The sequence below is a fragment of the Actinia tenebrosa genome, unplaced genomic scaffold (genome assembly GCF_029948245.1).
Source record: "Actinia tenebrosa isolate PJP-AT-01 unplaced genomic scaffold, QUT_ActTen_1.0 PGA_scaffold5__44_contigs__length_20552954, whole genome shotgun sequence".
Classification (NCBI taxonomy): Eukaryota; Metazoa; Cnidaria; class Anthozoa; order Actiniaria; family Actiniidae; genus Actinia; species Actinia tenebrosa.
In genome coordinates this window covers 2,804,194-2,819,730 of record NW_028292582.1, presented here as the reverse complement: position 1 = coordinate 2,819,730, position 15,537 = coordinate 2,804,194, and the positions used below count along the sequence as shown (strand labels likewise).

The 15,537-nt window shown below is 37.1% G+C and overlaps 3 protein-coding genes across 4 annotated transcripts in view; 1 reads left to right on the top strand and 2 right to left on the bottom strand.

Moving 5' to 3' along the window:
• The window catches only part of LOC116289208 (adhesion G protein-coupled receptor V1), a gene marked incomplete at its 5' end in the record, with an annotated part of 81,044 nt that extends 77,245 nt beyond the window's left edge, over positions 1 to 3,799 (bottom strand). The window contains 4 exons of the mRNA XM_089038007.1: positions 357 to 618; positions 1,019 to 1,894; positions 2,467 to 2,580; positions 3,623 to 3,799. Coding sequence (XP_088894133.1) covers positions 357 to 618; positions 1,019 to 1,894; positions 2,467 to 2,580; positions 3,623 to 3,799 — 1,429 coding nt within the window. The remainder of the gene's footprint in view (positions 1 to 356; positions 619 to 1,018; positions 1,895 to 2,466; positions 2,581 to 3,622) is intronic.
• On the top strand, positions 516 to 15,503 carry LOC116300092 (uncharacterized). Of its 2 annotated transcripts, none has more exons than XM_031708863.2 (5): positions 516 to 632; positions 7,352 to 7,466; positions 12,458 to 12,497; positions 13,860 to 13,911; positions 15,186 to 15,503. In XM_031708863.2, the coding sequence occupies exons 2-5, from the start codon at positions 7,446 to 7,448 to the stop codon at positions 15,370 to 15,372; spliced, it is 300 nt and encodes a 99-aa protein (XP_031564723.1). In that variant the 5' UTR covers positions 516 to 632; positions 7,352 to 7,445; the 3' UTR covers positions 15,373 to 15,503. The 2 variants fall into 2 exon arrangements, with proteins under 2 accessions (XP_031564723.1, XP_031564724.1); XM_031708864.2 differs by lacking the exon at positions 516 to 632 and adding an exon at positions 6,756 to 6,832.
• Positions 4,126 to 9,201, bottom strand: LOC116293037 (adhesion G protein-coupled receptor V1). The gene is made up of 4 exons (XM_089037914.1): positions 9,078 to 9,201; positions 8,655 to 8,711; positions 5,942 to 6,114; positions 4,126 to 4,391 (listed from the first exon to the last, which is right to left on the bottom strand). The coding sequence occupies exons 2-4, from the start codon at positions 8,671 to 8,673 to the stop codon at positions 4,128 to 4,130; spliced, it is 456 nt and encodes a 151-aa protein (XP_088894040.1). The 5' UTR covers positions 8,674 to 8,711; positions 9,078 to 9,201; the 3' UTR covers positions 4,126 to 4,127.
• Positions 15,504 to 15,537: the final 34 nt, after the last annotated feature.

The window sequence follows — 15,537 nt, the reverse complement described above, 5'->3', positions numbered from 1 at the left end:
AGATTCTCACTGACTTATATGGATAAAACTCGAAAAGAGACTCTTATTCTCAAGGTAATGACAGGCGTGGAAAAACAGTAATCGTATTAACTCAGTATAAGGTCTAGAGTTAGTCTCCTCAGCCCATGATCAGATGATTGACTAAAGACCCTTTCCACTAAATCCCTACCTGGGGCCAAAACTGGCAATGAAAAATATTAACCTAAAAAAATATCTCAATCCTCAAAAAATCGAATTCCTTTAATTTGAGCCCAAAAATTGGAAATTAGTGCAAAGGTTCTATTACCTAAAAAAATACATGGACTATAAACTAGTGTCTAGTCAATTAAACATACTCATACTGACAAAGTACCCACCTCCAACCAGATGCGTATCTAATAACTGTATCTTAAAGAAAGAACCAAACTTAAGAAAACTATCCGTAGGAATGACCACAGAGAAAGAAGCACTTGTTTCTCCACTTGAGAAGGTTACGTCTCCACTTGGCACCAAGCTTAGTTCGTTGGACGGTGAGCCTGAACCAGGGAGGTAATACTCAATGGAGTAATTGACAGATATGGATCGTAATGTTCCACCATTGCGTTCAATCTCTAGGCTTAACTGACGTGGTGTTGTGTTCTACGATACGAAAAGTAGGTACAAAGTTAATGCAATTCATTTGTTTAATTTAAGAGTTTAGGATGGGTTGCAGATGAGTGGAACTGGTACTTAAACTAGCAATAACTGACTAACAAGGAGGGGGATCAAGGGGGAGGGCTAAGGATGATTGCACATCCTTCTCCTTCCTATAATAGGACAAAATCTGGACACACACATCTACTGCTTCAAACTCATAAATATGCAACACCCTAATTTAAATTTATCTCGATCTCATGAGAAAGTAGATTATGAATGAGTGCGAAAAGTTACAGCACAAGTAACGATTTAACCTCGTGGCGTTCTTCTTTTCCCAAAAACACCCCAGTTACCGAGTTTTTTCTGCGGCTGGTCAAAAAAACAATAAAGAAAACCAACCAACCTGAATAATTTTCTGCTGGCTTTGACTGGAAAACTCGACGACACCATAAACTGAATCGCTGTCAGACACAAAGAACACAGCTCTGCGTGCTTCTTGTGTGTTGTCAAGGCGACCTCCACCCGTTGTATTAGAGAGTTCAAGAAAATATTTTACAGCTTCTTCAGGAGTCGAGTCTTTGCGTACAACAACTAAGATGGGTTTTGAAGACTCTCCTTCGGCGAAAACAAGAATTCCTGACGTTTTTTCAAACACGGAAGACAAATCACCTGAACCACCAGTAATTTTCCAGGACAAGGACACACTTCCAAAGGTTCCCGCACTCCTGTTGACAAAGAAGTCTCCACTATTCTCGCCATCTTCGTCCAAAACTTTTGGAAATGTTCCAAAAGAAAACACGCCATGTTGGTCGTCGTTTGGCAAAATAGTTACCATAGCAACGCCATCTTGACTGATGTAAACATTGTGTACAGATGTCTCAAGGTGAACTGAAAAATTCTCCGCAAGCTCGGGAACATTGTCATTGATGAGCTTGATTTGAATAGTTTTCTTTGTCTCATCAGGACCAAAGAAAACTGAATGGTTTTTGTTTTCAAAGTCTTGTCCCGGTTTGGTATTTCCAGGTACAACATACCAGTTGATGGTCGCTGCTTCCTGGACATTCCCGATTTTAGTCACGCCATCTTCTTCAAGTCCTCTATAGACCTCCAGGTCAACAATACTGACATTTTCTGGTACTGTTATTGATGTGACTGGAAATCTCACTCTTGCATCATTTGCCGGGATAATGATTTGAAGGTCAGAATAGCTGGTGTTGATTTCTGCTCCTCCGTATACAGATGTTAATCGTATTTTGTAGACCTGTTCATTTTCTGCTGTCTGTGATTAAAAACATGTGCAACAGCTTTAAGAAATAATGATGAAGAATGGAGAGGGTGGGTGATTTTTCAAGTCTCAGACCCCCTTTCTTTTGAAGGTACTTAACAGTTTTCGGTATCATCACTATTATCATCATCAACGCCTTTAATACTGTTATCATCACTATAATATCATCATTGTCACTATCATCATCACCATCATTGTCAACAGCAGTAATATTAGCATAATCGCTACCATCATAATTACCACCATTGTCACCAGCTTCACCACTAGTGTCATCCTCATCACCATCATCACTGCCATCGTCATCACCATCAGAATCTTCAACATCTTCACTATCATCATCACCATCATTATCACTGCCATCGTCATTACCACCAAAATCTTCAACATCTTTATTATCGTTATCATCATCATCACCATCATCACTGTCATCGTTATCACCACCAGAATCTTCATATCCTTATTAGCATCATCATCATCATTACATGTACTTCCAGCCATCATCATCAATGATAATACTGTCAGTATTGTATTTCTAGTAATTCCTCAATGAATAGAGTAATACATACATCATCTGCCTTAGCTTGTAAAGAGATGATCCCTTCAGATTGACCATCTGCAAATGAAACTATTCCTGAAGTCTGTTCAAAGTTCTGGATGCTCTCATTAACTCCTAGAACAAACTAAATGCATAATGTACGAGCTTTGATTAAAAATTCATGTTGTTTTGCCGAGGTCTAACAAAAAGTGCCGGAGTGTGAGTGTGTAGTGATTTTTGGAAGGAGAGGGAGAAATTTGGGGGGTCCCTAGAAGGACAAAGGAGCCCACTAGTCTGCCAGTACAAATGCCTGGGCTTGGAGCAACTCTAGGCAAGCTAGGGTTTGATTACAACTGAGATTTTTAGATATATAAATGAAATTTATATGGAAAGAAATAAGGTAAAAAACAAATTTGTTCTGACGCTTTGATCAAAAATTCATTCCTCTTCAGGAGAAGTTGGGAAGAATATGATGGAGTCAAGATGGAGTCTAGCTAATAATAACAGAATGATTTTTTTCTGAACCCAGCTTCTTCTTTTTATTGGCTCAGATTGTAGCATAGGGAACACCTATGTACTAGACATTAAGCATGCACAACCACGATTTTATGGATGTCCAACTATGTGGTGTTATGGTGTCACCCTCCCTATATTGTCGGAAAATACAAAGCTTTCAAGGGCACGTGTCTATGGAATATCATGGAAACACCTTGATTGACATAAATAAATAAATCACTTTTATTTAAGTGTCTAGTCGTTCTAGCACTTTTGCAATAATTGGGGACACTTTTCACTCACATGCGCTACCACTACATTTAATATTCTATGCACACAACGCTCAACTCACTTGTCGATTTTTACGGAGGGAGGAAACCAGAGAACCCGAAGAAAACACTGGTAGCATTGGAGAGAACAACACATCAAACAAACTCCATTCACATGTGACGACTGCAGGCCTTGAGCCAGCGACCCGACCCGTTGGACTCACAGCGGTGAAAGACGACACGTTAGCCATGAACGCCACCAATAATGCTACTCATTCAACAAAACCTACTTTGTCACAACAGAAACAATCGCTAGAGGGCGTATGTGATTAAAAATCAAAAGCTTCTATCTACATACACAACCACAACTAGCAAATGATAGTGCCAATTGGATCTAAACATCTTTATTATTCTCATAATTACCTCCCATCTCACAGCAACTGGTCCATATGAATAAACTGAACGTGTGAGAGAGATTTTGACAGGTCCTGGTGCAACTGGTGTTGGTTCATTTATCGTTATTGGTCCTCTCTGGAGGAAATAAAAATTAATGAAGGAATTAAAATAATATGTAATATGCAGCAGATGTACATACCAACATTATGTTGTAATGAATGGCATTCATATAAATATTAAAAAATGAATGTCTAGAACGAAGGAAGGAAGGAAGGAAGGAAGGAAGGAAGGAAGGAAGGAAGGAAGGAAGGAAGGAAGGAAGGAAGGAATAATTTAATGAATTAAACGCCTGAAATTGAAAAAGAAGATTAAATAAAGTATATGACTGAATGAGGGAAAAAAAGTGAATTGATGAAGGTAATAAGTGATTAAGGTAGAGTAATCGATAGATGGAATTGGATGACAATAACAATGTAAATGTAATTTCGTTTTGCATCTCAGCTGTTACCTACAACATATCACATATGTTAATTCATTCAGCATTGTGTATATCACTTGCCTGTGAGAATCCAATGACACCATAAGCCTTATCATTTGCAAGGATTGCGATGTTAGCAGTTTGTGGCTCTTCTACAACACCACCACCATTTAAAATTTTGAGCTGTACGACAAATGTCTCATTTCCCTCAGGAATAGAGTCTTCCTCAACAGTAAATTTACATGGCTTGATCACTTCATCTTGACTAAACCTCACATTGTCACTCCAGCCAACAAAATCTGCATTTGCATCTGAAAGCTGAGGTAAACGAATTTTTGAATTAGACTATATATGATTATGGTAATCAGCAATAATTAAGATATTAAATGTACAAAAAAGAGCATACTTGTTTGCATTTTACCAATCAAGTCCTTATGCACTTGATAACACCAGTTAGTGTTTACATATATACTTGCACATTTACTTCTTAAGGACCTAGTCATGAAGTTAATAGGGTAAAGGGAGGGAAGGGGGGGGGGAGAGATTCCCCATGCCCGAATATTTACAAATTGCCCACCTCTCTTAAGAAGTCCAACATTATGTGAACTGCATTTCCCCCCCCCCCTTCCACCCCTCACACACACACCCTTTAGCAATCCCTTATACAGACTAGACATGATTGATAAACCAATCCATGCATTTGACTTGTCAATACTGTATATGCACATACAGAAGGAAATTGATTAATTTTTTCATAAATTGCTATAAAAACAGCCGATAGCAATTCAGGAAAGTTTAAATAGCCTCCTTCACAGTTCCCTGTGTCCTCTTGAATCGAAGCTAGATGAATGGTGAGCTTGCAATAATAGAGACATGTTAATAATTGTCCAAGGTGTTTAAAAAAGGTTCATATCATTGCAAGCTCACCGTTCGTCTCGCTTCAATGCGAAGGCACGGCTACCTTCAAGAGGGCGCAGGGAACTGTGAAAGGGACTATTGAGCCTTTAGTTATTGATTGACATTCCACTTGCTCCCATTATATTCCACCAAAATGTTCTATAGCATGGAATGAAATCTTTTTTGTGACACATCATAGAATATGCATGCAGAAGCGGATCTAGTGGGTGTAGGTGCACCGGACACCACCCCCCCCTCAAACTGCCTTTTATTGTGGTACATGACATATATATATATATATCTTTTTATTTATGATTTCTGTTTCTCAAATCTTTAGTCTGACTCAAGATTAAATTTCATGAGATTACATCTAAAAATAAATCTAAGAACGAAAGAAATAACTCAGGTCAGGATTATTGATGACGTCATTTAATTTTGGGCACACTCCTTGCAAATTTCTGGATATACATGCTTGCCTGAGGGCAACAATTATGGGATATACTCCATAATATACTACTTAAAAGAATTATATAAATAGTATGTACATTGGTAAATACAGAACAATTTCAGGGAGGCTATTATGATATAACATCATCTTAAGATTTTCCTATATTCTTTATATTATTATCATCGTTGTCGTTGTCATCATCATCATCATCATCATTACCATCACCATTATTATTATTGAATTCCAAATAAGGGTGGCAAGCCAGCCAATCCACCACCCCCTAGCTTTCCCAAGATTTGCCCTTAAAACATGAGAATGCCATTATCTCACCTACCTTACTGTGAAGATATTTTAGGGTCATCCAATTATCAAGCAATGCTTATCTCCCCATACAGGAACCTTGTTTATACCAGAAACATTGCTTGATGCCCCTAAGGCTTACTTTTGCTGACCCCCCACCACCACCCATGGGCTAATAAATGAAAGCCCACTAAGAAGATATCTGTAAGAAGCTACATCTAACCTCACAAACAACAAGGACTGTTCCTGTCTTTCCTGCTCTTCTTTGAATGTTGAGAGTTACTGTTGATGGCTCAATAACTAATACAGAAGTATCTCGAAAACTGAAGTACCCATTTGTTGCACCATCACTATAAACACTTGGAAGAAATGCACTTAATAGGCTGACCAGAACCACTAGAAATAACATGATCCAACTGTTAGTAAAATCATTTAAAATTTAGTATTTCATTGGGATAAGGTAATGTTCTATATAAATTAATTTTAGGAACTAGGTTAGAAATGGGACACAAGTTCTGTTCCTTTTTTCTGTCACAACGTTGTTTAATTTGCTTGTTACCGTAAATTCTCTATTAAGCCCCCCGGGGGGCTTATTTATTTCAGGCATGTTTGAGGGGGGGCTTATTGGAGAGAGGGGGCTTAATTGAGAGGGGGGCGTATTGATTTAGTGGAAACGCAGTAAGTTGTACGCTATCAGGATGTAATATGATTGTAACTCAGGATTAAACTGAAGCATTACTATTGACCGTCTCGCATAATCTGTAGTGATGTACATGGCATTTTTATTATTTGATTCACCTTTGTTAGTTAAAAATGTTTTGAACAATCATTAATGTTCCATTGGTTCATTAACATGTGATTCTTTAGTTGAGAAGGGGGAGGGGAGGGGGCTAAAAAGAGAGGGGGGGCTTAACAATTTTTTTCCTTTAAAAAGGGGGGGGGGGCTTATTAGAGAGGGGGGCCTAAATAGAGGATTTACAGTAATTTGCTATTATTATTTTATTTATATTTACTTATTTATTTATCTATCTATTTACTTATTTATTTATTAGAAATGTTTTAACTGTGGCAAATACATCAAACTAAACTAAACTAAAGGAGCTAGGACTGTTAGGTGACTATCCCTTTCTCCTTAACACATCCAGGTGATCTTGTGCACACACTACTGTTTATTATTAACCGATCAGAAGCATTTTTGTTGCATCGCCAAAATTCAATGATGAATTTCAAAACGGAGTCGTATTTCAATTTAACTTTTTCAAAATACGCCCTGAAATATAACTATACATTGAAACATTCTATGTTACATGTACCACAAAAGCTTCCTCTTACCCTATCAGCAATTTAAATTTATAAAAGCAAAGCATAAATGCAATAAAAGGAAGCAAAATCTGTGTCGTGTTAATTAGTCACCATCTGCCATTTTGATTACCATGAGATATCATACAATAGGCGACTGGGTATTAGGAGCGGTTCGATTTGACAAATAATCCTTTGCACGCTTTAAGGCCAGATGACCTGGATACCTTTTCTCAGAAAGCCAACCCCCTACCACCCCTCCCCGCTTTCCCCAAAGCTAATATATCTGTTATTAAAGTAGTATTTGTGTGGCCATCCTTGTTTCTTGTTTTAGACGGTAGCCAGTGGGTAGCAAACCTGTGGCCATTGGAAAAGCGACATGGCCTTGTAATGGCAACAAAAGAGCCACCAATTAGCAAAGAACTTTGATGATTTACCAACAGCCACAGGTCCTGTTTAGGTGTAAATATCAAAAAGGGACTACACAAAAACATCCCTCAATTGTGACTTAAGCAGTTGTGAAAATCAGACAGAGGACATGGGTACCCCCCCCCCCCCCCCCCCCCCAATAGAGCCTCAATAGTATGTAACTGTCTCTTATCTCTTGAGACAGGCAATAACTTATTTTCAAATACTATAAGCCATGCAAAGCACAGAATTTAATGAAAAAATGTTAAAGACCTTAAAACTTTGGATGGAATTTTTTTTTCATCTCGATTTTAAGCCATTAAACAGGGTTTATTTAATTAGAATTCAAGTTAGGAAAAAGGTCAGAAAATTTGACAATAAATTGTTGACATATGAAACGCTTAGCAACGAATAGTTCGTGTACCCAAGGAAATATATCACTTGTTTTGAATTCTAAGGTAGAACCGGGTAGAAAAATTAATAAATTTAAGCCGAATTTACGAGAAGGAAGAATTAAGTTAAAAAAGAAAACAGCTTTTTACCGAGAGTGTTCATGACATTTCTATAACAATCATTTGACTTCAAATTAATTAATAAAAATCTTAACTACATGTAGTGTGTAATAGTTCGTGGCTAAATAAGCCCTCGAAGAATTATTTAACTAAATACCCATCTACTTTGCTTCCTATACATAACGATTCAAACGCAAAAAGTACAAAAAAAATATTAACTGAAGTTAAGTACAAGACGGTATTTTACCATCTATTATTTTAATCGTAATGTATTAAAATTCAAACCAAAGAAAATAAATAGAAAAATACTACTTTTTATGCGATATTTTCTTGTCTATTTAAAACCAGATAATATAATCTAGTAGAAAAAAACACGGTTGAGAAAAATTGATAACTACTATACATATTTGGTTTGATCAAAGATTATAATCGATTCATCGATAAAAATATTTTTTTCTTACACTGATGTAACTTGCGAACAGCTGAGATCAAACCAAGTCAAACACTCATTCATAACCCAAAAACACAAGATTATATTAAGAGTATGATAAGTAGTTTTGTCTTTAAATTAAAACCGAGAGCTGCAGAAAAGCGAACAGGTTCGGGCAATTTTGACAGCTTGCGGTATCTATGGACGCTGTAGTTGACTACGGCATGAAACATGAGAATACTGTAATTCCTAACCACACTTCGAGAAATACCAAACGTATTACTTACCAACAAATGAAATTCCCATAGTTACCGTCTATTGAGTTTAAACTTCAAGTAACATAGCTGAAAATTATAAAAATTCCGGGTTAAAATGCGAGAGTTTTTGTATAAATGAAGCTGAAGCCGTCGGCGTTCGATGGGCTAGAATAAGTTGCAATTACAGCTGCAATTTGCGTTCCATTATTCGAAAACAAACAAAATCTAAGAATATCGGCCCTAAAATGCAAAGGTTTCCTTTCCAATTCCCCTAGACGAGATAAATAGTTCTATTCAAACTTGATTCGCAGGTATAAACATTGATAATTAGCCGTAAATCAAACTCGTTGAAGGTCGATAACAATCAACGTTTCTTCTAAGTTTTCAAAGTTGACTTGAGGCACGAGCCACGGCTTGTAAAGCCGTGAAGCATTACGCACTCAAAATACTTACCAAAATATCCTTACATCAAAAATTAGAATATCAAACGGGGTCAAGCTTCTTTAGACACACTTTTTGTTTCGAATTTTCTTTTTCTGTTAGATATTTGAAGATAAATACTCTGGGGACTACGGAAAAATGCATACGGAATGATGTCGTTACATGACGTCATCCGTCGGTTTGAACTCGGCTTTGTGTTGAATGACACTCGCATAGTTACTGATCGATCCTTGCATACAACATTGTAACGCAAAAATTGAACTGAAAATAACACGAATTTTGAATTTGAAAACATAATGAAATGTGAATTTGTAATATGTAAGAATTTGACACAGCTAGGGATGGGAGGGGAGGAGAGAGAAAACATATTAGGCAGTTTTTTTGGGGGGGGGGAGGGGGGCAGTTTTTTGGGGGGGGAGGGGGGGGAGGGGGCGGACAGTCGCCAGCTGGTCACTTGACGAGGGTTGTTTCAAAATGTGAAACAAGAGAAGTTTTCAGCCTTATCTATTTGCATTCTTATCTTTATTTTCAAGAAGATTTGAAAAGCTATCCATGTTATTATTTGCATGTAAATCTTACACGGCTCATATATACACCCACAGGAAGCCCAAGCTCTATGGTTTCAAGTCTGTTTTAAAAATAACCCAGTAGATTTCTGAAACGGTGCTAAAGAAAATTAAATTTAACATATATTAAAATAAAAAAATCTTAAAATTAAACGCATAAAGTAAACAGACTGGAATGATTTTCAGTGCATTTGAAAAGTTCCTAAATGAATGCGACTCTTGCGGACAGACAGACAAATTCCTTACAGCTTGGCTACATGTACTTCGCTATAACATATTCTTTTGCTTTTAATCCCTCCTCTTCACCTTCCTCGGTTCTTATGACTTTCTCGACATCTTACCCCGTCAAGTCGTTTTTATCCTCTCTCTAGTCCTTCACCCCTCCCAGGAGTTATTTGTTAGCAAATTTGGATGCCACTAAGAAAAATTAAGACTGTGAGTCAATTAAGTTAATCCTAACTAATCTTTAAATCCTATGGAGTATCTATTGTGGTGAGTGCAATTAGCTGGCTGGTGCTAATACTGTTTGACATGTCAGGTGAGTCATGACAGTATTTTATCCAGCACTGACGTTGGAAAAAATTGAAAGCGTTTTTTCTGAGTTTAATAAACGTGATGCATTTTAGTCTAGCTTGGGCAGCGTGCGCTGATAATGCGTCGCCTCTCGACAATTCAAATCCTAATTTGACCAGGAATGAGGGCAAGAAGGGAAAAAACCTTTAATTCGTGCTTTATAATCTGTTATACCCTCATAAAACAAGGAGTAATCAAGATTTACTTTATCTTTTTTAAGTTTAATACAAAAATTATAATTCCTACATAGACTCCAATTCATAATCAAAAATTTTATAAATTACTTTAAGCTATTGTAATTTCAAATATGAATTTGATTATAAATGAATAAACAATTCATTTCAAACTCAAAAAATTCAATATGGAAACCCTTTTGTACCGAAGCTAGACTGCAACGGTGATGTATATATGTTTTTGTTTCTCGGACTAAATCTAATCTGTTATGCAGCAAGTTACGGTGGCCCATAAGGGACTTGCAGCAAGTCACGGAGACCTGCCATAAGGGACTTGCAGCAAGCTACGGTGGTCTATAAGTCTAGTCCCTTATGGGCCACCGTAACTTTCTGCAAGTCCCTTATGGTGCTTATGGGCAGTATGACTGCATGTCTACCAATAGGAGCCAGCATTTCCCAGTCCCTGCGCACAAATACATACCCAACTCATCCCCAAATCCCCACTTATTTTTGTTCAGAGTTATCATTAATATCGTGTCTCCTTTGAGAACATGAGCGTTTATCAAGCTACGACTTACACAACCCTTTATGAAATTAGTTTCAAAAAATTGTTTGGGGCTAATCACGTTAAATATAAATTGGATTATTAAAATATTCACCTATAAATATTTAATGAATTAGATGCTGGATAAAAATGCTGAATAAGGTCAACAGGTGGGACAAAAATTAAACAAATTCATATGATGAAAAATAGCGGAGTTTAAAATGCATTTTTTTCCTGAAAAATGAACAATTTTCAAAGACCCGAGTTAAATCAAATCCGTTAACAGAATTTTGTTAAGACGTATAACAGCCACACCTATGTCTTGTATCCAACTGAGTTCATTTGTTTGTCATTCGAAAGTTTAAGGCATTATAGACTTCGAGAAAATCGAGGGGAGAATTTGAGTGATCTATAATTTAATATTTATTTATTTATTATTTTACAGCACTATTTTCAGAAGATAAAAGATAAGTAACTAGATTAAATGACATTGGAGTTGGTCATCAGTTTTTATGAGAGGAAAAAAGAACTTTTTAGAAATTACTAGACTAGTAATGATAAAAAGGTAAATTATACACCGTGAAAAGATGAAAAAGCTTACTGACGTTTCGGACGCTAGTCCTTCGTCGGAGTAAAAGAGCTGTTACTGTTGTACCACCTGCTAACCCTTGAATTCAATTACTTTCAAAATATATTAATTGAACAATGACTGATGAATTTTTAAAATTTTTGTATGTGTAATTAGTTATGAACTACAGTTTAAAGTTCATTTCATAAAAAGTTGTGTAAGTCGTAACATGGCAAATGTTCTTGGGGAGAAAGTGATGATGGCCATTTTATTTCAAATTGTTCAGGTAACTAAGTCACTCATCTTTAACATAAGCGGTACACCTTTTTTGTGTCATTTTTCTTGGACATACCTTTTTTTATGAGACATAAATTTTTATGGGCTACCGCAATTTTTAGTTTCAAAATGCAACAGTTTTTGATAACTCGATGTGAAACGGATAAAATCTGTTCTTTAAGAGGGGTGAAATCTTAGGAATTAAAACTAAAGTGCAAGACCCTCAGTATCGCCAAAAGCCGGTGAGACAGTCTCACAGAATTGGAGTTCTCGATATCAGACAAGCCTGAAATTTTAAAGCTGATATAAAACTTGTTAAAGAAACACATTTTTTCTTTCTTCCTTCCTTCCTTCCTTTCTTTTCTTTCTGTGGATGGAGGAGGGAGTGGGGCGGGAGGTTTTAGCGGCGGAGTCGCGGAGGGAGTGCGGAGGAGGAGTGTAGGGAGGGGGGATGGAGTCTTTCTGTTTTTCTTTCTTTCTTTCTTTCTTCTCTCTCTCTCTCTCTCTCTCTTTCTTTCTTTCTTTCTTTCTTTCTTTCTTTCCTTCTTTCTTTCTTTCTTTCTTCTTCATTTCCTCCCCTTTTTTCTCTCCCTCCCCCGCCACAATGACGATTCTTAGTTCAATACAGGCGAGAAATACCGTCCTGGGGTGATTGTTTTAAATATTTTAATGTTGTGCTATCAAATTTACAGATAGCTGTTATGGGGACATTTATTTTTGCGAAAGTACGAGGTAAGATCTTAAAATATTAAACTAATTTAGTAACTATTTTTTCTACTCAGAGTAACTGTTACGCAATTAGAATTGTTTATGTAATTGGTCAGCATGAAATAAATGAACTCCCCTTCAAACAAAGCTTTAAAAAATTTTCAAACTAATATTTGTAGACAGGTTTTGAGGCTCGAGGTCACATCTTCTTTTAAGATCATTTTTAGGGAGTTTTCGCTTCAAACGTCATCAGCTTTTAATTTTTTTAATATGAAAAGATAGATAGAGCTAGTGCAAATGAATGTGAGGTGCAGGTGTGTTGAGGCAGTTCATCAGTAAGCTATGATTGCATTAATTTAGATTCTGTATCTCAAAACCATAAACAATTTTTTTCATCTCATAAACCTTTTAATGCATATTTTTTCTTTTCTTTTTTCTTTTTTCGATAAAAAAATTTATAAATGGCTACAACGGAACAGAGGTCAAAGTACAAAAATACAGTTGACGTATATCAAGCCCATCTTTCACGTTTTCAAAGGGTTTCACGAACACCTCCCTTACCCGCGGTATAGGTACCATAATTAGGGTCTTGACATCTCAAACTTCGTCCACAAGTAACGATTTTAATCGTAAACGCATACTTTTTGATGAGTTTAGTCCTTGCGTCCACACGTAAAACATGAAAACTCTCACCGTAAACGCATACTTTTTGATGAGTTTAGTCCTTGCGTCCACACGTAAAACATGAAAACTCTCACCGTAAACGCATACTTTTTGATGAGTTTAGTCCTTGCGTCCACACGTAAAGCATGAAAACTCTCACCGTAAACGCATACTTTTTGATGAGTTTAGTCCTTGCGTCCACACGTAAAACATGAAAACTCTCATCGTAAACGCATACTTTTGAAAACGCTCTTCAAAGTGGATCGTGTAGACGGCTGAAAACGATTCGCAAACGATGACTGTTTACGCTGTGTCTGGTCCATTCTGAATGAACTTAAAAATGTCGGTTCCCATTAAAGTAGAGACGTCATTGTAACAAGCTAGCGTACAGTTGCTTGGTTACTGACTGCCAAGACCCTCTAAGTATAGTTGATTTATTCAAGAGGTCTCAGTCTTCTTTCTTAACGGTGAAGGAGTAAACGTTAAAACTGATTAATTCCATAATTAAGTACATAGGGCGAAAGAGGTACTACTTTTCAAAGGTCAACTAAGATTTCTTTACTTTATTTCACATTTTGGCGATTTTATTGAGGCTTTTAAGCCATACATTTTCTTATGACATGACACCACGGAAACCTAGCTTGGGCTACCTGTGAAAAAACGATATGTAATAAGACTCCATGACAATTTTATTTATTTATTTATTTTTATTTTTTGGAGCAGGTTACAGCATCTTGGCTCATTGGTCACTTAATGGTACAGAACAAGGACTAAGGTAAGGATACAAACCATTTTAATCCTCCTATAGCTATACTGGTAACGTTTGCTCTTTGAAAAATCTTCTTTCTACAGTTCCATTGGTCTACAACGAATAATAGTCTCAAGCACAGGCAGCCCAAACAAGGTTCCTGTGTATGGTTTATAAGGGAATGTATGGGAGTTATGATAAAGTTACGAAAATAAAATGTTTCACTCAACAATTTGCCTCAAAACCTGCTGCAGTTGTTGGTTTTACTTTGTTCAGTCGTCTGGCGAAGTTTCAGCGCGATTTGAGGCCGTTTAGTGGGTTTTTTCAAAATCCGCTCTTCTCTACCTAAATAATGGGAAGGCTGGAGACTTAGCACCCGATATCGACTACATCACACTAGAAAATTTAAAAAAAACCTCTCTCTCCCCTTGAACCGCAATAAAAATGCAACATGTCAAAGGAACGATAATTTCTCTATTATAACATGTATTCTGAATGCCACCACGCCAAATATGTCCAGAAAAATCCTGGCTTGAAGTCGAATATTTGATTTCTTCTACGGTATGTGATCGATGGTGTTCAAACGACCGTTGTAAAGCGTGAGCGGGTCACGTTACATACTGCATTCCCATTATTTAGGTAGAGAAGAGCGGATTTTGAAAAAACCCACTAAACGGCCTCAAATCACGCTGAAACGTCGCCAGAAGACTGAACAAAGTAAAAGCAACAACTGCAGCAGGTTTTGAGGCAAATTGTCGAGTGAAACATTTTATTTTCGTAACTTTATCATAACTCCCATACATTCCCTTATAAACCACACACAGGAACCTTGTTTGGGCTGCCTGTGTCTCAAGTCGAGTTGCCGCGCAAAGCAAAACTATAGTTTATGATGTGCAGCAACTCCAATCTCGACGTGGAACTTTTATTCGTGGTCACGAAACTGTAAAAAGGAGTATTCCAGAAAATGTTTTGATACACTTATTTTAATAAAGTTAGTCACCAGAAAAGCTACAAAGCTGAGACCGACAAAAATTATGGGTAGAGACATTTTACATGTTTCAACCGCTTGATAACTGTTGATGGACTTGAGATCTTCTACCAGTTACAAGTTCACCTCCTCTGAGCATCCTCAACTTCTGCAGTTTGTGTCAAAAGCTTTACTTGTTGGATATAAAATATTTCCCATGATTCTGAGTGATCTCAGCCTTCTAGGTTTTTGGTGACTAACTTTATTGAAATAAGTATATACGTTCAGTTGTGTGGAAGTAACGGTCGCATTATCACACGTGTTTATCACACAGCCTTCACGGTGGACCCACCTTTGTCGAAGGTCGTTATCCAGGAAGTAAAGCCATCAACTTTAACCAACCGTCCAACTGCTTTGCACGAATTCCTAAGGTTGAACTTCGTGGCAAGAGTTTCACCATTGCTCTCTGGGTTAAAGTGAACAGCAGTCTTGACAGAGACCAAGTAGTGCTTGGTGACTGATATCAACCATATCAGTTTTTTTTACGAGTAAGAAAGCAAGAAAGCTATATATCTTTTCAGCGACATTCGTTATCGGACCAATGGTTAAGCTGCAGGAGTACGGAAAGGCTTAAGATTAACACATGGCAACACGTCGCAGTCGCGTGGGACCAACCAGGAGGTAAT